This window comes from Perca fluviatilis, chromosome 6 (assembly GCF_010015445.1).
Source record: "Perca fluviatilis chromosome 6, GENO_Pfluv_1.0, whole genome shotgun sequence".
Lineage (NCBI taxonomy): Eukaryota > Metazoa > Chordata > Actinopteri > Perciformes > Percidae > Perca > Perca fluviatilis.
The window spans coordinates 25682080-25696736 of NC_053117.1; the positions used below are offsets into that span (position 1 = coordinate 25682080).

Here is a 14657-nt window from a genome sequence, read left to right on the forward strand (position 1 = left end):
TCATCTCGGCTTGATTACTACAACTCTGTTTTCACCTGTGTCAGCAAATCGTCCCAGGACCGTCTACAACTAGTCCAGAACTCTGTTGCAAGGCTGCTGACCAGGTCTAGCAGGATGTCGCACATCACTCCGATTTGATACTCATTACATTGGCTTCCGATTAACTTCAGGTTCAAATTTAAAGTTTTGGTTCTGACTTATAAAGCTTTGCATGGTCAGGCTCCGGCATATATATCTCGGACCTGCTCCATTCATACACTATGAATAGGCCCCTCAGATCTTCTAACCAGGGATTACTGGTTGTTCCACGCACCCGTTTAAAAACTAGAGGTGACCATTCCTTTGAAGCGGTGGCTCCAAACCTGTGGAATGCTCTTCCTATTGTCTTACGTTCTGCAGTCTTGTTGAAACTTTTAAAAAGCAGCTGAAGACGCACTTGTTTACATTTGCTTTTGAGTTGTATAACTTACTATGTTTTGTACAAATGTTTATCATGTGAAGCACTTTGTGACTCTGTCTGTGAAAGGTGCTATATCAAATAAATGTATTATTGTTATTATATGTAGTGAGGACTTTCATAAAAGGTATTAAGTGTATTTTTTGGAGAAAAATGGATGCTTTACACACATCTTCAACCTGTAAGCACAGAAGATCTATACAATCACCACAGTTTCAACGTGGGCATCCAAAATTAGGGTCACCAATTCAGTAACCGACCAAATGTCTCCCATTCTATTCCTGAGTTATGGCGTTCAATAATGGCCAGAAAAAACGACTGCAAAACATCATGATGTCAGTGAAATTGAAATTTGATCTTTTGGATTAAAAAATATCATCACTGCTTCTTCATGTTTTCTTTTTACTCTTGGAACTGCTACATAAATTAATCCAGACGTATAGACAAAACAGGAATAGTTTAAACATTATTTGAAAACACACCAGAAGCCAATGCAGAGACCTGAGAAAAGACGATTGTTTCCATCCTGCATATAATGAAAACATGAACATTTTATTCCCAAACCTGTCTGTAAAGGATACCTCTGTTACTTTCTATGTTGAGACTCAAGTGACTCTAAACAGCATCTAACCATTTGAAAGGGAACTAAACAGGCTTTCCAATGGTATAAGATTTATTGCCAAAAAGCATTGTTACCACAGAGAAATAATCTACCAAACACAAATTTCCTTACTTTTTGTGCTAAATTTATATAGACTTCATTCAGCAATTTTTTGCCTTCACCATTTAACATTGCTTACAAGCCACACAAATCCTTCAAAACATGTAGTAGGAGCCCAGTGTCATTCACTGTTTCCCAGTGTTTTCAGTGTATTTGCCCTCCCTAAAAAGTTGATATGCTCCCAGTGGGACAGCCAGTCCCTTAGCTGTCGCAGTTCCACAGACCACACTGTAATAAGTGTGGTTCATGTCTCTAGCTCAGCTTCCTGTTTGAGAAGAAAGGAAGGACCAGACACAGTTTCTTTTCTATAGAAGGAGACACAGTATGCACAGGGAAGCTTATCTGAAATCTTTTCTGGAGCCTCCCATGAAGAAAACAAGGAAGATGGTTCTCTTATTACTTGGAGCTGCATGCCTGGTGAAACAACACAGAGCTGGAGACACTGCTGTCTATACCAGAGGACCCAGGGGTCCTTGAGGGGGTTCCAGGGGGTCCCCAGCAAAAGGACCACAGTTGAAAATTAGCCGGCTGGCTAACCCTGGCACATTTATAGAAATGTTGATTAATGTGCTTTGTCCTTTATGAATTAAAAAAAGTGGAATCATTTATTATTACTATAATTCCATCCATAAGTAGCACAATGACAGAATGTATGAATATTTAGGTTTATAAGTTGTATACATATTCTGTAATAAAACATCTTAAAGCAAAAGGGGGATGAAAGTGGGGTCCATGGTCTAATTTGTGGCTCCTTAACGTGAAAAAGTGTGGGAAGCACTGGTCTATATGATTCCAAAAACAAATATGTAGTAAATATACAACTACAACCAGTAGCCGGTAAGCTTAGCGTAGCATAAAGACTGGAAACAGGGAGTTAGCTGGTTCTGTCCAAAGGTAGTCTCGCTTTGCCAGACCCTCCTTCAAAGCGCGCTGAAGGAGGGTCTGGCTACTCCAAATAGCATTCAGGGATATGGAGGAAAACATGCTCTGGTTTATTGGCAATTCTTTAAACCAATCAGAATCGTCATGGGTGGCGCTAAACTCCGCACAGAGCCTCTGCAAAATAGTCATGCGAGAGAAAACTCAGATTGGACAGATAGTCTAGCTAGCTGTGTCAATTTACCATGCAGCGATCTGAGAAGCAGTCAATAATAGTCCTCATTAACTCATCCACTGAATTTAAAATTCAAGCACAAAGAAAGCGGAAGGAAATGGAAAATACATGCATCCGGCGGAATTTCCTGCTGCACGGGAGCAATCCCAGAAGTTGAATGTCAAGGATAAAGACTAGTCCAAAGAAAAACAAAATCCACCTACCAGCACCTTTAAAGAAAAAACACGTTACATATTCTATGTTTAATCTGTACAAAGCCAAAGTGTAAAAGTGACATGTTGTGGTTTTACAGGGCGTATTTGCAAGAAATCAGATGGATGTATTTCCCAAAATGTAAAACTAAAAATGAAAAACGTGTACCAAGAAAAATCTGAAAAGAAAACGTGAATAAATCAGTCTGGACGCGTTTATTAGAAGAGTTTATGGGAAGTGAATTTGCGGATTCCAGAAACTCATCATCATCTTTCACATCAACTCTTCTTCTTTCTCTCTGACAAACGGAGTGGGGGAAGGGAAAAGGGGGCGGGAGGAGGGAAGAGGAGAAAGGTCGACGTCAGATGATAGTGGGCTGGCTTTATGTGAGTGGAGAGAATAACGTCCTGAAGAAAGGAGACTCAAGTGAATGAGCGTTTGGGCTGCACCGGGAAGAGAACCAGCGTTTCAAAACAAAGGACAGGGACAGCTTCTTCACCTTTGCGCCTGCAAAATCTCTCCACGTTGACTTCCCGTGAGTAGAAGACAATGCGACAACAAAACATAATGTAGCTGTTTTAGGCACTGATTCCACAGATGTCCTCTTTGGCTGGCAGATATGACTCATGTTGCTGAAAGTGTCATTAATGAAACTGTTGTTCCTGGATTGATTTACACACACACACACACACACACACACACACACACACACACACACACACACACACACACACACACACACACACACACACACACACACACACACACACACACACACACACGCGCGCGCGCGCACACTGCACAAAATCTTACTGCTTAGTTCCTCAAGCTGTCAGTAAAAGCCCCTTTAATCTATTTTCTCAGTATCAAGCTTTTAATTACATAACTGTTTATTCCCAGCTGTTATTAAGGAGTTGGAGTTTGCATGCTTCACTGACTCTGAAATGGCCACCTGAAGACAATTTGAATGGTATTTAAACTTTTTTTTTAGGGATGTGGATTGGGTGAAAGTGAGATATCTACAGTTGCAACTTTGTGTTCAGGTGCAACATCTGGCAGCAGTTGGATATTACAGCACAGTGCCTATTAGAGAAGGCACCTCCATGAGAAGCCTAACTACTTATTACACAGCACTTTTTTAAAATTGTTTTTATTTCATGCATGTCCATGCAGCAGCCCTTTTGCTCTCAATTTTTTTCTTTTCACCACAAGCCCATGTCCTTGAAGTGCAGGGAGGAGAGCCACCCATGGAGCTGTCTGCCTGATACACACTGCACTGAAAGGGGAAGTGATGCTACATCATAAACTAAACAAAACAAGGAAAACGTTCAGTGTTTATTCTAGCTAGAGTTCAAGGACAAACTATAGTGAAATGATGGTAGGAGGGAATCACTACTATCTTTCAGAAAGCACTCAAAAACGTTTACACTGTTACAAATCAGCTTTTTAATGTCCAACAAATTCCAGGATTTATTTTATGTTTATTTAGTGTGATTGCCCTAACCTGCCTTCTTTTCCTACAATGGGTTTTGACAACCCTCAGCCAACAAGTGCAAACTTGTTACGTGTCACTGGATGGAGTAATGTGATGGTAGCAAAAGGAGATATTTTTCAGTAGTGAAAAAACAAGCTGTGCTTCTTGTAGCTATATGTCGAATTGATTTATTGAGGTTTATACCAGACACTAGAGAAATGGGTAACTCTGCCTCATCTGCATAGCATAGCATTGACAAAGTGTTTGTTGTGATGGATTACCTATATCACAAAGTTTTCATATTGTAGGGTTATTAATGGAAACCTGGAAGGTCGATATCTAAACCAATCTAAAAACTGTTATAATTTAAGAAGTAATATGAAGTATAAGCAACTATTAGTTATAAGTAAACATGCCAAAAACACCTATGTGGTCCAAACATCACTGTAAAAGGGACAGTCTGGAGTTCTTAAGAACAAGAACAAAGTTTGTGGTATACATCCATCATCTCTGTAACAGAGAGCAGAAGAAATGAGGAGGGGTAGAGTAAGGCCATGTCATTCCTGTCTTTGTGTAAGTGAAATGTGAGGGTCACTGAGGGGCTTTGTGCGTCAGAAACTGTGGGGCCACTACAGAGTTGGCGCAGGGAGTGAGGGGCTGGGGTGTTGCACAGATTGAATAGGTTAGGGGCCACAGCGGCCTGTCTTTGAGAATGAGGGAGTGCATTCTGGGCCAACGGTGGCACGTCTTTGAGAGCTGAAGAGTGAGTGAGGGGGCCGGTGTCGGCACGTCTTTGTGCAGCCTTTGTTTGAGTTGAGTGGCACATGAAGTGGGCTGATTTTATTCAGGCTTTCTGGCACATACACTCACAAAAACATGCGCACAAACGGGCTTGGCTGATACTTTCCTTTGGGGAAGTCATGCGTTTTTGATGCAATTATAACCTGGACGAGTGAGCAAAGGCTGGCACCTTTTCACAGTTTATGGGTGTGTATTTGTTTTTTGTTTGTGCGTCAGTAAAGTGGGCTGTATTGTTTAAGTACACTGTTGGAGGGCTTTTCCCTGTTGACTTGTTGTTTACATTTCTATGGCCTCTTATTGTCATCGAAACCTCAGGCCCCCTGGTTGTATTTGAAAGCTAGAACTGCTGGCATGTCTTCATTCCATATACAGTCGGGGAACAACATTTAATGGCTTCTTACAGCTTGAATTGTTTTACAGTGTTTAATCTGGGTCTGTAAAATAAATCTAAACTAACTCTGGAGCACTAAACATGCTTTTGATGGCTGCCATCACTTACTGGCTGAAGTCATCAGACACAAGTTGTGGTAAATGCCTATCCATGGGAAACATTTTCTCCTCTTGCAACTTTTTCATTCACTGTTTATGGAGGGCTACCAAAGCAGTGGCTCACATGGTTATGGTTAGCAAGAATGAGTTCTTGAAGAGAGCAGCTCGGGTTGTTTCATAATGTCTGGGAGGATTGAGAAAGCTTCATGTAAACTAAAGAAGCTGAACTCATCTTTGTGTCGCTTTGGTGCTTTGTGTATTTGGCATGACTTACTGTTTCCTCTTTTTGTAGCATGCTGGGAAAGCAGGTGGCTGTTACGGCTACAGATTTAGGTGTGACAATCAAAGGCAGCCATAATGTACAACTCATTAGTTTTGTGTGCAAGTTCTCTTATTTTAGGTTTGGTTAGTTATGGTTTTGCTCAAAGGTTTGACATTTCAAATATGATAGTAGTCACGGTTCGGGTTTCACAAGTTCACAAATCTGCTTTGCACACTGCAGGGAGCAAAGAGGAGCTGGGTGTTGATCTGTTGTTCAGTAGATATAAATGAGAATTTTAAGGGGCATCGCTGAAGGGCATGGGTGTTTCTATTTCAGCTATGTTACGGCTTGCCTGCTGTCCTTACATCATCGCCAACAGAAACTTGATGAAGAATTATGCCTTACTTAAAAATAAATAAGCAATTGATTGATTGAAAAAGTGAGTTTAGGGTGTGATATTTCCTAGATATGTGGGAGGTGTATGCTCAGTATTCAAGCTACATTGCTTCATTCTCCCTCACTTTACCTGGAGCTCAACCGCATTCTTTTATGAACGAGGGATATGTTTGGTCCTGCCCAACCCTGACTGGGATCATACTAGTTTCACATCTCTTGTTTTTTTTGTTTTTTTTTTGTATTTTCCTGATTCTTGGAAATACAGAGGGGGATTATACCCTCATCAGTGGCCTGTGATTCCCTCACTGTCCACATCTTTTTTGAGTAGTTGTGTGTAGCCCTGACGATGGTGAAGCAGCCTCTTATGTGGTTTTGGTCGGAGGGCCTTCCTCCTGGCTGGTCCAGATGCATGACCAGGCGCAGCAGCTTAGGGAACAGATTGCCTTGGTTTGAGGTTTCTGGTTCAGGATCTGTGTGTTAAGAAAAAATGAGCTAATGGAGTCCTCCCAGCCCAGATCAACTGGGGGGGATCTGATCTGGGTGGGTGATCCAACAGCTCAAATACGCTTTCCTAAACAGGGACAAAAAAAAAAAAAAAGTGTTTCCATCATCTTTCACAATTGTTGTATTTATGTAAATAGATGCGAACTCTGACAGTTCTGTCTAACTTCTTTATAGAACAGTCTGGTTCAACTATGATGTGCTTTGGATCTCTCAACCACCCGCCTTCAGTCCTCATTCACTTTCACTCTCTAAAGCAGACTACAGTGGCCAGCACTCATTACCTCAGCACTTTGGCATGCTACCAGAGCCTTTGCTCATATCTCAGACCAATTACTCTAGATTTACTACTCAGCGGGCTCCTTTTAATTAACGGCCAACTGACTGACCCACATATGCCTCGTATCCACTGCTTCGTCTGGGGCGTTGAAAGGGCTCGGCTCAAACCAATATTGCGCTTCATTAGTAGAATTTTTTTATTGAGCATTCAAGCTGCTTGGCCAACTGGTTTTCACAGCCAAACAGGCTGTTGACCTGTGGGTTGTATATTTTTGTAAATTCCATGAGAGAAAGTTTGTCTCATAGCAGCACAGAGACTGTTCATGTTGGCTTGCTGAATGAAGGATTGGAAAACTGTGTAAGTTGGCTTCAGGCCTTTACTACATGCATATAATCCTGTGTGGCAGGCTTGGTTTCTGTCAGGCCAGGGCAGCGGTGTGGGAATGAACAGGTCCAGATCAGATGCAGAATCACATTACTGCTTTCATCTTGTAGCATATCTACTGTATCATCAGTAAAACTCAGCATCATGGAGGATTCATGAAAGAAGCATAAGACTCCATGATCTATCGGTGTTGGTTGTGATGATGCATATCTATGACTGTGACTCCACAGGCACACGCAGAGCTGCAGTAACAAAGATCTGACAGTTTGAAGATAGATATCTATCAAAAGTAACTGGGAGGCTGAGACCTCTCACCCACAGTGCCTTGATCGCCTGGTTATGAATAAGTTATAAGTGAGTGTCTGATGTGCCGTGAAGTGTAAATGGCTCCTCCTTCAGAGCTCACATAAACACGCAGAACATCTTGACCTTCTCAAGGAAGTGTTGTTATAGTACTTTCCCAGAAGTCTGTTCAACAACCAGCAAACAAGCGGAAAGTATTCATCAGTTTCAGAATGTAGTGACCTTTGTGCTCGCTAAATGACACTGCAGCATGCACACTTTAACACATGGTGTGCAGATTACAATATCAAATGCAAATGATTGGAGCATTAATAATCTAGTGCTAAAGACATATTAGGTGTTTTTAATTATCAGCCAATAGGTAGCATTTGAACAGTACTGATAATCCTTTTAGTATCAAATAAAGATGTTTAAAGGGGTCATTGTGGGTGTTAGAATCATTAATGTAAATGTACATGAAATGTAAATGTACATATGTACATGACGTACTTCCTCAAAATGCTGTGCTCTTTACCCCACTATAAAAAGTCCCTTCAGGTTTTGAATGAAGAGATTTCCTGTAAGAACTGGGGGAGATCACACAAGGTGCCTGCTGACTGCCTCGACAAGGCATGTTTAGGCTCCATCCCTGTAGTTTAAAGAGGCAGAGCTGCTAATTTGAGGGCTTTGTAGTCTCAACAGACAGCACCATGCCTGGCCTAGATGGACTATAATCAGCTGTAAACAGAGGGCTCCATGGAGAAACAAAAACTGTAGCCTGGATGGCTGAAAATAATAAACTCATTCAAACAAACATGCACATTTACTGTACACACATACCCCTACACACATATGTTTATTCAGGGTGCACACACTGAAAAAACTACATTTCTTTATTGTCATCGTTGCAATACATAGTGCTCAAACACTGTGTCTGTATGGTGAGTCAGGCTAAGTGAGTGCTGTTGTGTGAAACCATTGTTAACGAATGCAGAATGGAAACTGTGATCACAATAAGGAGAGCCATGGTTTTGTGTCAGGAGGCCTGGAATAAACTCAAGGACTGTGATAGAATGGGGCACACCCCAAACCATTCTGAAATACATAAACACACTTAAAATACTGTACCTGATTATATTGTACTTTTCCTTGTTGCTGTAATTCTCTGGAAGTAGAATAAATGCAAGCATGTTTCCCTTAGACATTTTTTTTTTCTTATTTTCTGCAGAAACCTGTGTGACGGTTTAGATTGAAAGAAGATAGGTTGACAGATCATCGATACATGCCCCTGAAATTCTGCACAAACTAAGTAGATGGAATGAGATGAACTTGACTGGGAATGTTACAGATAGGCATCACTTTCAAACTCAAGACCAAACAAACCTGAGCACAACAAACCTGTTGCAACTACTGCCGAACTACACAACACAACTACAAACACAACCATGAACGTCAGACACGACCGAATCCTGCCTAACTGAATTACACCCGCATCTTAAGTGTTTCAAATCTCTTACCTGCGCTCTTCAGATGTTCATGTCATGCCTGTGACTTTGTTATTGTGACCCAGTTCAGTTGGTTTCTACTCGACCCCGACCTCAGATGAATCAGTCAGCCTTTTTAGCCGCATGAGATAATGCTCTTTTGTGGCTGAAGTGTTTTTGCCTTGCGCTGACTCAGATCGTTTGTTCATTCCCTAAAGATGTAGTGGGATGATTAACCACCCTGAATGGAAGCTGGCGGGGAGGTTATGTATAACCTTAACCATCCTTATTCTCCTCAGGGCATCCGACTGACTTGTAACTCTTAATGAATGTTTTTGTGCTGAACTTTTCATCACCAACAAAATGACACATTCAGTAAGAATTAGGGCGAGAAAAGTTAAAATATTTTTATAATTTGTGTGAATAGACCTATTTAACTTCTCAAAACCTTTTCTGGGGGATCACTGACTATACCGGTGAGATCCACCAAGACAGCAGAGTCGACTACGCTGTGTTTAAACTAGATCCCACATATTTTCCTGTGTGTATCATAATGCTGGATGATGACATCAGAGGGCTTCTGAGAAAACCTCCTTGCTCCCATGAGACCACGGCTGTGCCGAGGCCAGTGTGTTCACGGCAACTTAATCATAACATAGCAACAGTATCACAATCACTTTGATTGGGACCTATACATACACACACACACACACACACACACACACACACACACACACACACACACACACACACACACACACACACACACACACACACACACACACACACACACACACACACACACACACACACACACAGACACGCAGGACTGAGAGCTCTAAAAATGTCATCTGTTACAAGTTATTTGTAATCAGGTTTTGATTTCTGTTGAATAAAGAACAAAGAAATTACATTTTTATTCAGTCTGTAATTTGAATAGTGAACTGAATGATGGAGTTCCAGTTGATGTCATGTGTGTTCTTGACAGCAGTGAGGATCTGGCATGTTACACTGTGTTACTGTAAGAATGCGCGCAGCATGCTGCAACAGAGCTCTGCGCTGATCTGTGTTGACAGCTGCTCTGTGGCAAAACACACAAGGCTTCTGTCATTTTGCAGATAAAATCAATCACACAAAGGCCCAGTTATTGTGAGTAAAATGACGACGGTATAAACCTGAAGTTTTGTGTGTGTGTGTGATTCATCTTGACTGTTCCAACAGACATCTGGATGTGTTGCTCATGCTACACTCACAGCTGTCTTTTAGTGAATGTGAAGTAGCACTCTGTGGGAAGATCTTGGGTCTATTTGATGACAATGGTACACATTAGACATCCTGTGGGGCAAACACAAGGGAGCTTGATGATTCATAGTGGATGAGAAACCAGTCCCCGTTCATCCTTCTTACACCGAGTCCCTCTTTTCTCCCCCTTTCCCCCTTGTACAGAGTGTCCGTTACTTCCACGTCATATGTATACAGATTCTGTGTCTCTGACCTTCTTATGTCTCTGTGTTTGTAGGTGTGCTTTTCAGATGGTACCATGGCTGAGGGAAGCTGCTTCGGTGCATTGTAGCTGTTAGGGATGACCAGAGAAGAAGAAGAGGGAAAAGCAAAGAAGAAAGTATTGTGAGAGAAGGGAAAACATCTGCTCAGAGAGGATAAGATCAGAACAGGGAATCTACTGGACCTTTCTCTTTGTAAGGAAAGGAATTTAAACTCTCCAGTATCAGTGCTCTGTCCCTTTTGAAGGGCTTTATATTTTTTATTTAATTTTTTATTTGTATTGGTTGTTACCTTCTAAGAAAGAGTTAACACCATGTGCCATGTTATTGTAACATGCCGCTCCATGCTCTGGACACTACTCAGTATTGTAGTGGCCTTTGCTGAGCTCATTGCCTTCATGAGCCCTGATTGGCTTCTGGGATTCCCCCGGTCGGACTCCAGTGCGAGCGGGGCGGGAGTGGACTCCGGGGAGTACCGGCCGTCTCTCGGCCTCTACAGCCGCTGCCTTCGTGTCGGGGCCCGGGGAGTAGGGGTGAGCTGCGGGCCCTACGCTGGGACATTTGGAGAAGTGGCCAGTGGCTTCTGGCAGGCTGCCATGTTGTTTCTGGCAGCAGGGGTGTTAGTGCTAGGAGGAGTAGCCTGTATCTCCATCTTCAGCCTGTGCTTCCAGAGCATCCTGAAGAAGAGCATATTCAACATCTGTGGACTGCTCCAGGCTATCGCAGGTGAGATATCTGTCTGTGTTTAACACATCTGACACAGAAAAAGTAGTTCTGTGTCCAGATCTTTCACACAAACTTTGCTCTCAGGAATCAGTTCCGCTCAAGTTAGAATGTATTTTATTTAAGCTTTTGAGAAAGATAGGAAACACTGGAAGAGAGTGAGAGAGCTGACATGTAACAAAGATCCCCAATTGAAATCAAACCCTACATCCCCTAGCACAGTAGTGTATCTTAATCATACATAATGTACACTTGACTAAACTTATAAAACTTGAACTCAAAATTCACATGATTTAATTTTCTAGTTCGTTATTTCTTATTTTTTTAATATATATTAATATCAGGCATTGAATGCCTGTCTCTCTCCTAGTAAAGGCTGGTGGACTGTGAAAACACAAGGGACAATAAAGAGGTCCAGAACTTTATTGTCGTGTGTGTGTGTGTGTGTGTGTGTGTGTGTGTGTGTGTGTGTGTGTGTGTGTGTGTGTGTGTGTGTGTGTGTGTGTGTGTGTGTGTGTGTGTGTGTGTGTGTGTGTGTGTGTGTGTGTGTGTGTGTGTGTGTGTGTGTGTGTGTGTGTGTGTGTGTGTGTGTGTGAGTGTGAGAAACAAAAGATCAAATAGTTTGCCCCTTTTTTCTTTTTGTTTGCAAAAATGTGTAGTGTTGATCATGAGATATATATGTGTGTATGTATGTATATATTTTATATATATGTATATATGTATATATGTGTATATATATATATATGTATATGTATATATATATGTATATATATATATGTATATGTATATATATATGTATATATATATATGTATATATATATATGTATATATATATATATGTTTATATATATATATATATATGTATATATGTATATATATATATATATGTATGTGTATATATATATATATGTGTATATATATATATATATGTGTGTGTGTGTGTGTGTGTATATGTATATTGCATGCCCCCACAAAATATGAAATATAAACATTTATACAAATTTATGCGTCCTCTGGGTTCACACGTTTAAAGTTGCCAGTAAAAAAGGAAGGAAATTGGAAGTTTCCACAGAATAAGCACACTCAGGGAAGCAGGGAAGAACCATGGACAAACACAAGAAGCTGAACAGCTTCTCACTTGCTACCAAAGCTAATGGTAATAATCTGGGATCTGTGATGAAGAGTTTGTAATGGTTACGTGTCCATGCAAACCTATTGTATGTTTTATAACCATGCCATAGCCTTAAGGGAATTTCTGTGTCACTATTGAATTTACAAGTTGAAACATCTGAGTTTTCAAGTTTGCAACATCTAGTGGCATTCCATTGAACTTTTTCCCTAGTTGGAGGTTGGATATTCCAACCAAACCTCTCAAAGTCTTTTTGCATTATTCTATAACAATGAGCTCCTTCAGGTGTGTTTGGCTCGACAGGTCTGTCGAGTAGGTAATCTATCATTATGTGACATCACTATGGAAGCGGTCAAATGGGGTCTTTGCTTTCATCACAAATCAAATGCTTGTCAGCTGGAAAATACACGTATTATTCACCATAGCTGAGTCACCATGGTCCCAGCTGCACTGTGATCTGTTTGTGCTTCCAGCCCCGATATTTCTGTGTATGTGACTAAACCCTCCCTCTCATTATCTGCTCTCCCTCCAGGCCTGTTGCTGATGGTGGGCCTCATGCTGTACCCTGCCGGTTGGGGTTCAGAGAAGGTGATCAGCTACTGTGGCGCTGAGACCTTGCCCTTTAGGCCGGCTCTGTGTTCACTCGGCTGGGCGTTCTACGCAGCGATAGGAGGAACTTTGGGATCCTTTCTGTGTGCCGTTTTGTCTGCACAGGCTGAGATTGCCACCTCCAGCGATAAGGTTCAGGAGGAGATTGAAGAGGGAAAGAGTCTGATCTGCCTGCTCTGAGCCTTCAGAAACGTTGGGAAACTCCAGGAAATCATCCTTGATGTAATGTCTCTGATATGGCCACTTATAGATCTCAGTGGAGGGAGGACAGACATTGTGTTGAGTGATTTTCTTCATAAAAATAATCAGCTGGTTGTTAAGAAGATAGAAGCCTCGGTAACCACTTTCTAAATCGTAAGGCATGGTGTTCATGCCTAAATGATGATTGATAAAACTGCCAAAAAGGCTACAGCAGCATTACATGTAGTCTTAACCAATGTTTTTGACCAAGATACAGTTTATTTTTGTAAAATATATTTCCTTAAACAAACCACTGTACTGTAAAAGCAGGAGATTAGTTAAAGAAATTGGTAGTGGATGTGTTGTTAGCGTTATTGTAGACAGGTTAAACACTGCCAGTCAAACAGTGTGTATGTTTGTAACGTCATTATAATGTTCCTTCACATGGTTCACCTGCAAACCTCAACAAACCACTGAACACAAGCAGGTGTGTGTGTGTGTGTGTGTGTGTGTGTGTGTGTGTGTGTGTGTGTGTGTGTGTGTGTGTGTGTGTGTGTGTGTGTGTGTGTGTGTGTGTGTGTGTGTGTGTGTGTGTGTGTGTGTGTGTGTGTGTGTGTGTGTGTGTGTGTGTGTGTGTGTGTGTGTGTGTGTGTGTGTGTGTCACACAAACTGTTGAGGTTCTCTAAATGTCCATGTGCTCTGATTGTATGGCACAGCAGGACAGCACGACTCTCTAGCTAACTTTACATGTGCCACTTAAGGGATAGTTCACTTTAAAGGGAGTTTCCCCTGTTAGATTGTGTGTGGGTCTCTTGCAGCTTATTAACTAGCGGAGTGTGTGAACAGAGCTGAAAAGGAACAGAGATTTGCCATATGTTTCACTGGTCCGAACTTTGAGGGGATGTTTGCTCACAGCCAGATAAAGCAGGCTGCACCAGAGCTTTTCATGGGTTACCTGACACACCATAAAGACACAATCTGGCTTTGTAAAGATATCCAAGACACAAACGAGTTGATTAAAAATTCAAAAGGTGTCTGTGGAGTCTTTGCTAGATGAAATGGGTAATTAGTGTGACCATTTATTAAGAGAGACCTCTTTGTTTGTTTGGTACTTTTGAAAATAACCTGATGTTGTCTTTTGCACTTTGTCCTTAATTCATTTCACATTGCTTCATATTCTGTTCACGTGTTTTCATTTTCCCAACCATGCTTCATTAAGTTGCAGTAAATGTAACATCATGGGATTGCTTTTATTCATTGTAGATGAGATGTGCAATAATTCAACTATAGTGTTTTTGCTGTGAGAGTGAGTGGACAGAGAGGATGAGACATTTCTAAACTGTCTGTGCTTAAATTAATATGTTGACTGTCTGCTGTTTTTGTTACATTAACAAAAGAGTAACAGCATCCGTGGCACATTGTATGATACTGCATGTGTGAGAGGTTAAGTGTTAGGAGAGATTGTCTCTGTATTTTGTACTCAAATAAACCAGGCCTTTTTTATTAATTCTATCGGTGATACGTTTGTAAAACCTTTCTTTCACAAAGTTCCTTTTTTCATGTTTCTTTCCTGGTAAAACCAAACTTCCTGAGGAAACACTGACACCTAGAGATGGAAAGAAGACAATACAGAACAGTAGCTCATACCAGTGCTTCTCAACCAGGGTTGCAAAATAA

At 41.2% G+C, this 14657-nt stretch overlaps 1 protein-coding gene across 1 annotated transcript; it reads left to right on the forward strand.

Moving 5' to 3' along the window:
• Nucleotides 1-2884: 2884 nt before the first annotated feature.
• Nucleotides 2885-14497, forward strand: LOC120561182 (LHFPL tetraspan subfamily member 2a protein-like). Its single transcript, XM_039804178.1, has 3 exons — nt 2885-3019; nt 10357-11065; nt 12724-14497. Exons 2-3 carry the CDS (start codon nt 10654-10656, stop codon nt 12978-12980), a joined length of 669 nt encoding a protein of 222 aa, XP_039660112.1. The 5' UTR covers nt 2885-3019; nt 10357-10653; the 3' UTR covers nt 12981-14497.
• Nucleotides 14498-14657: the final 160 nt, after the last annotated feature.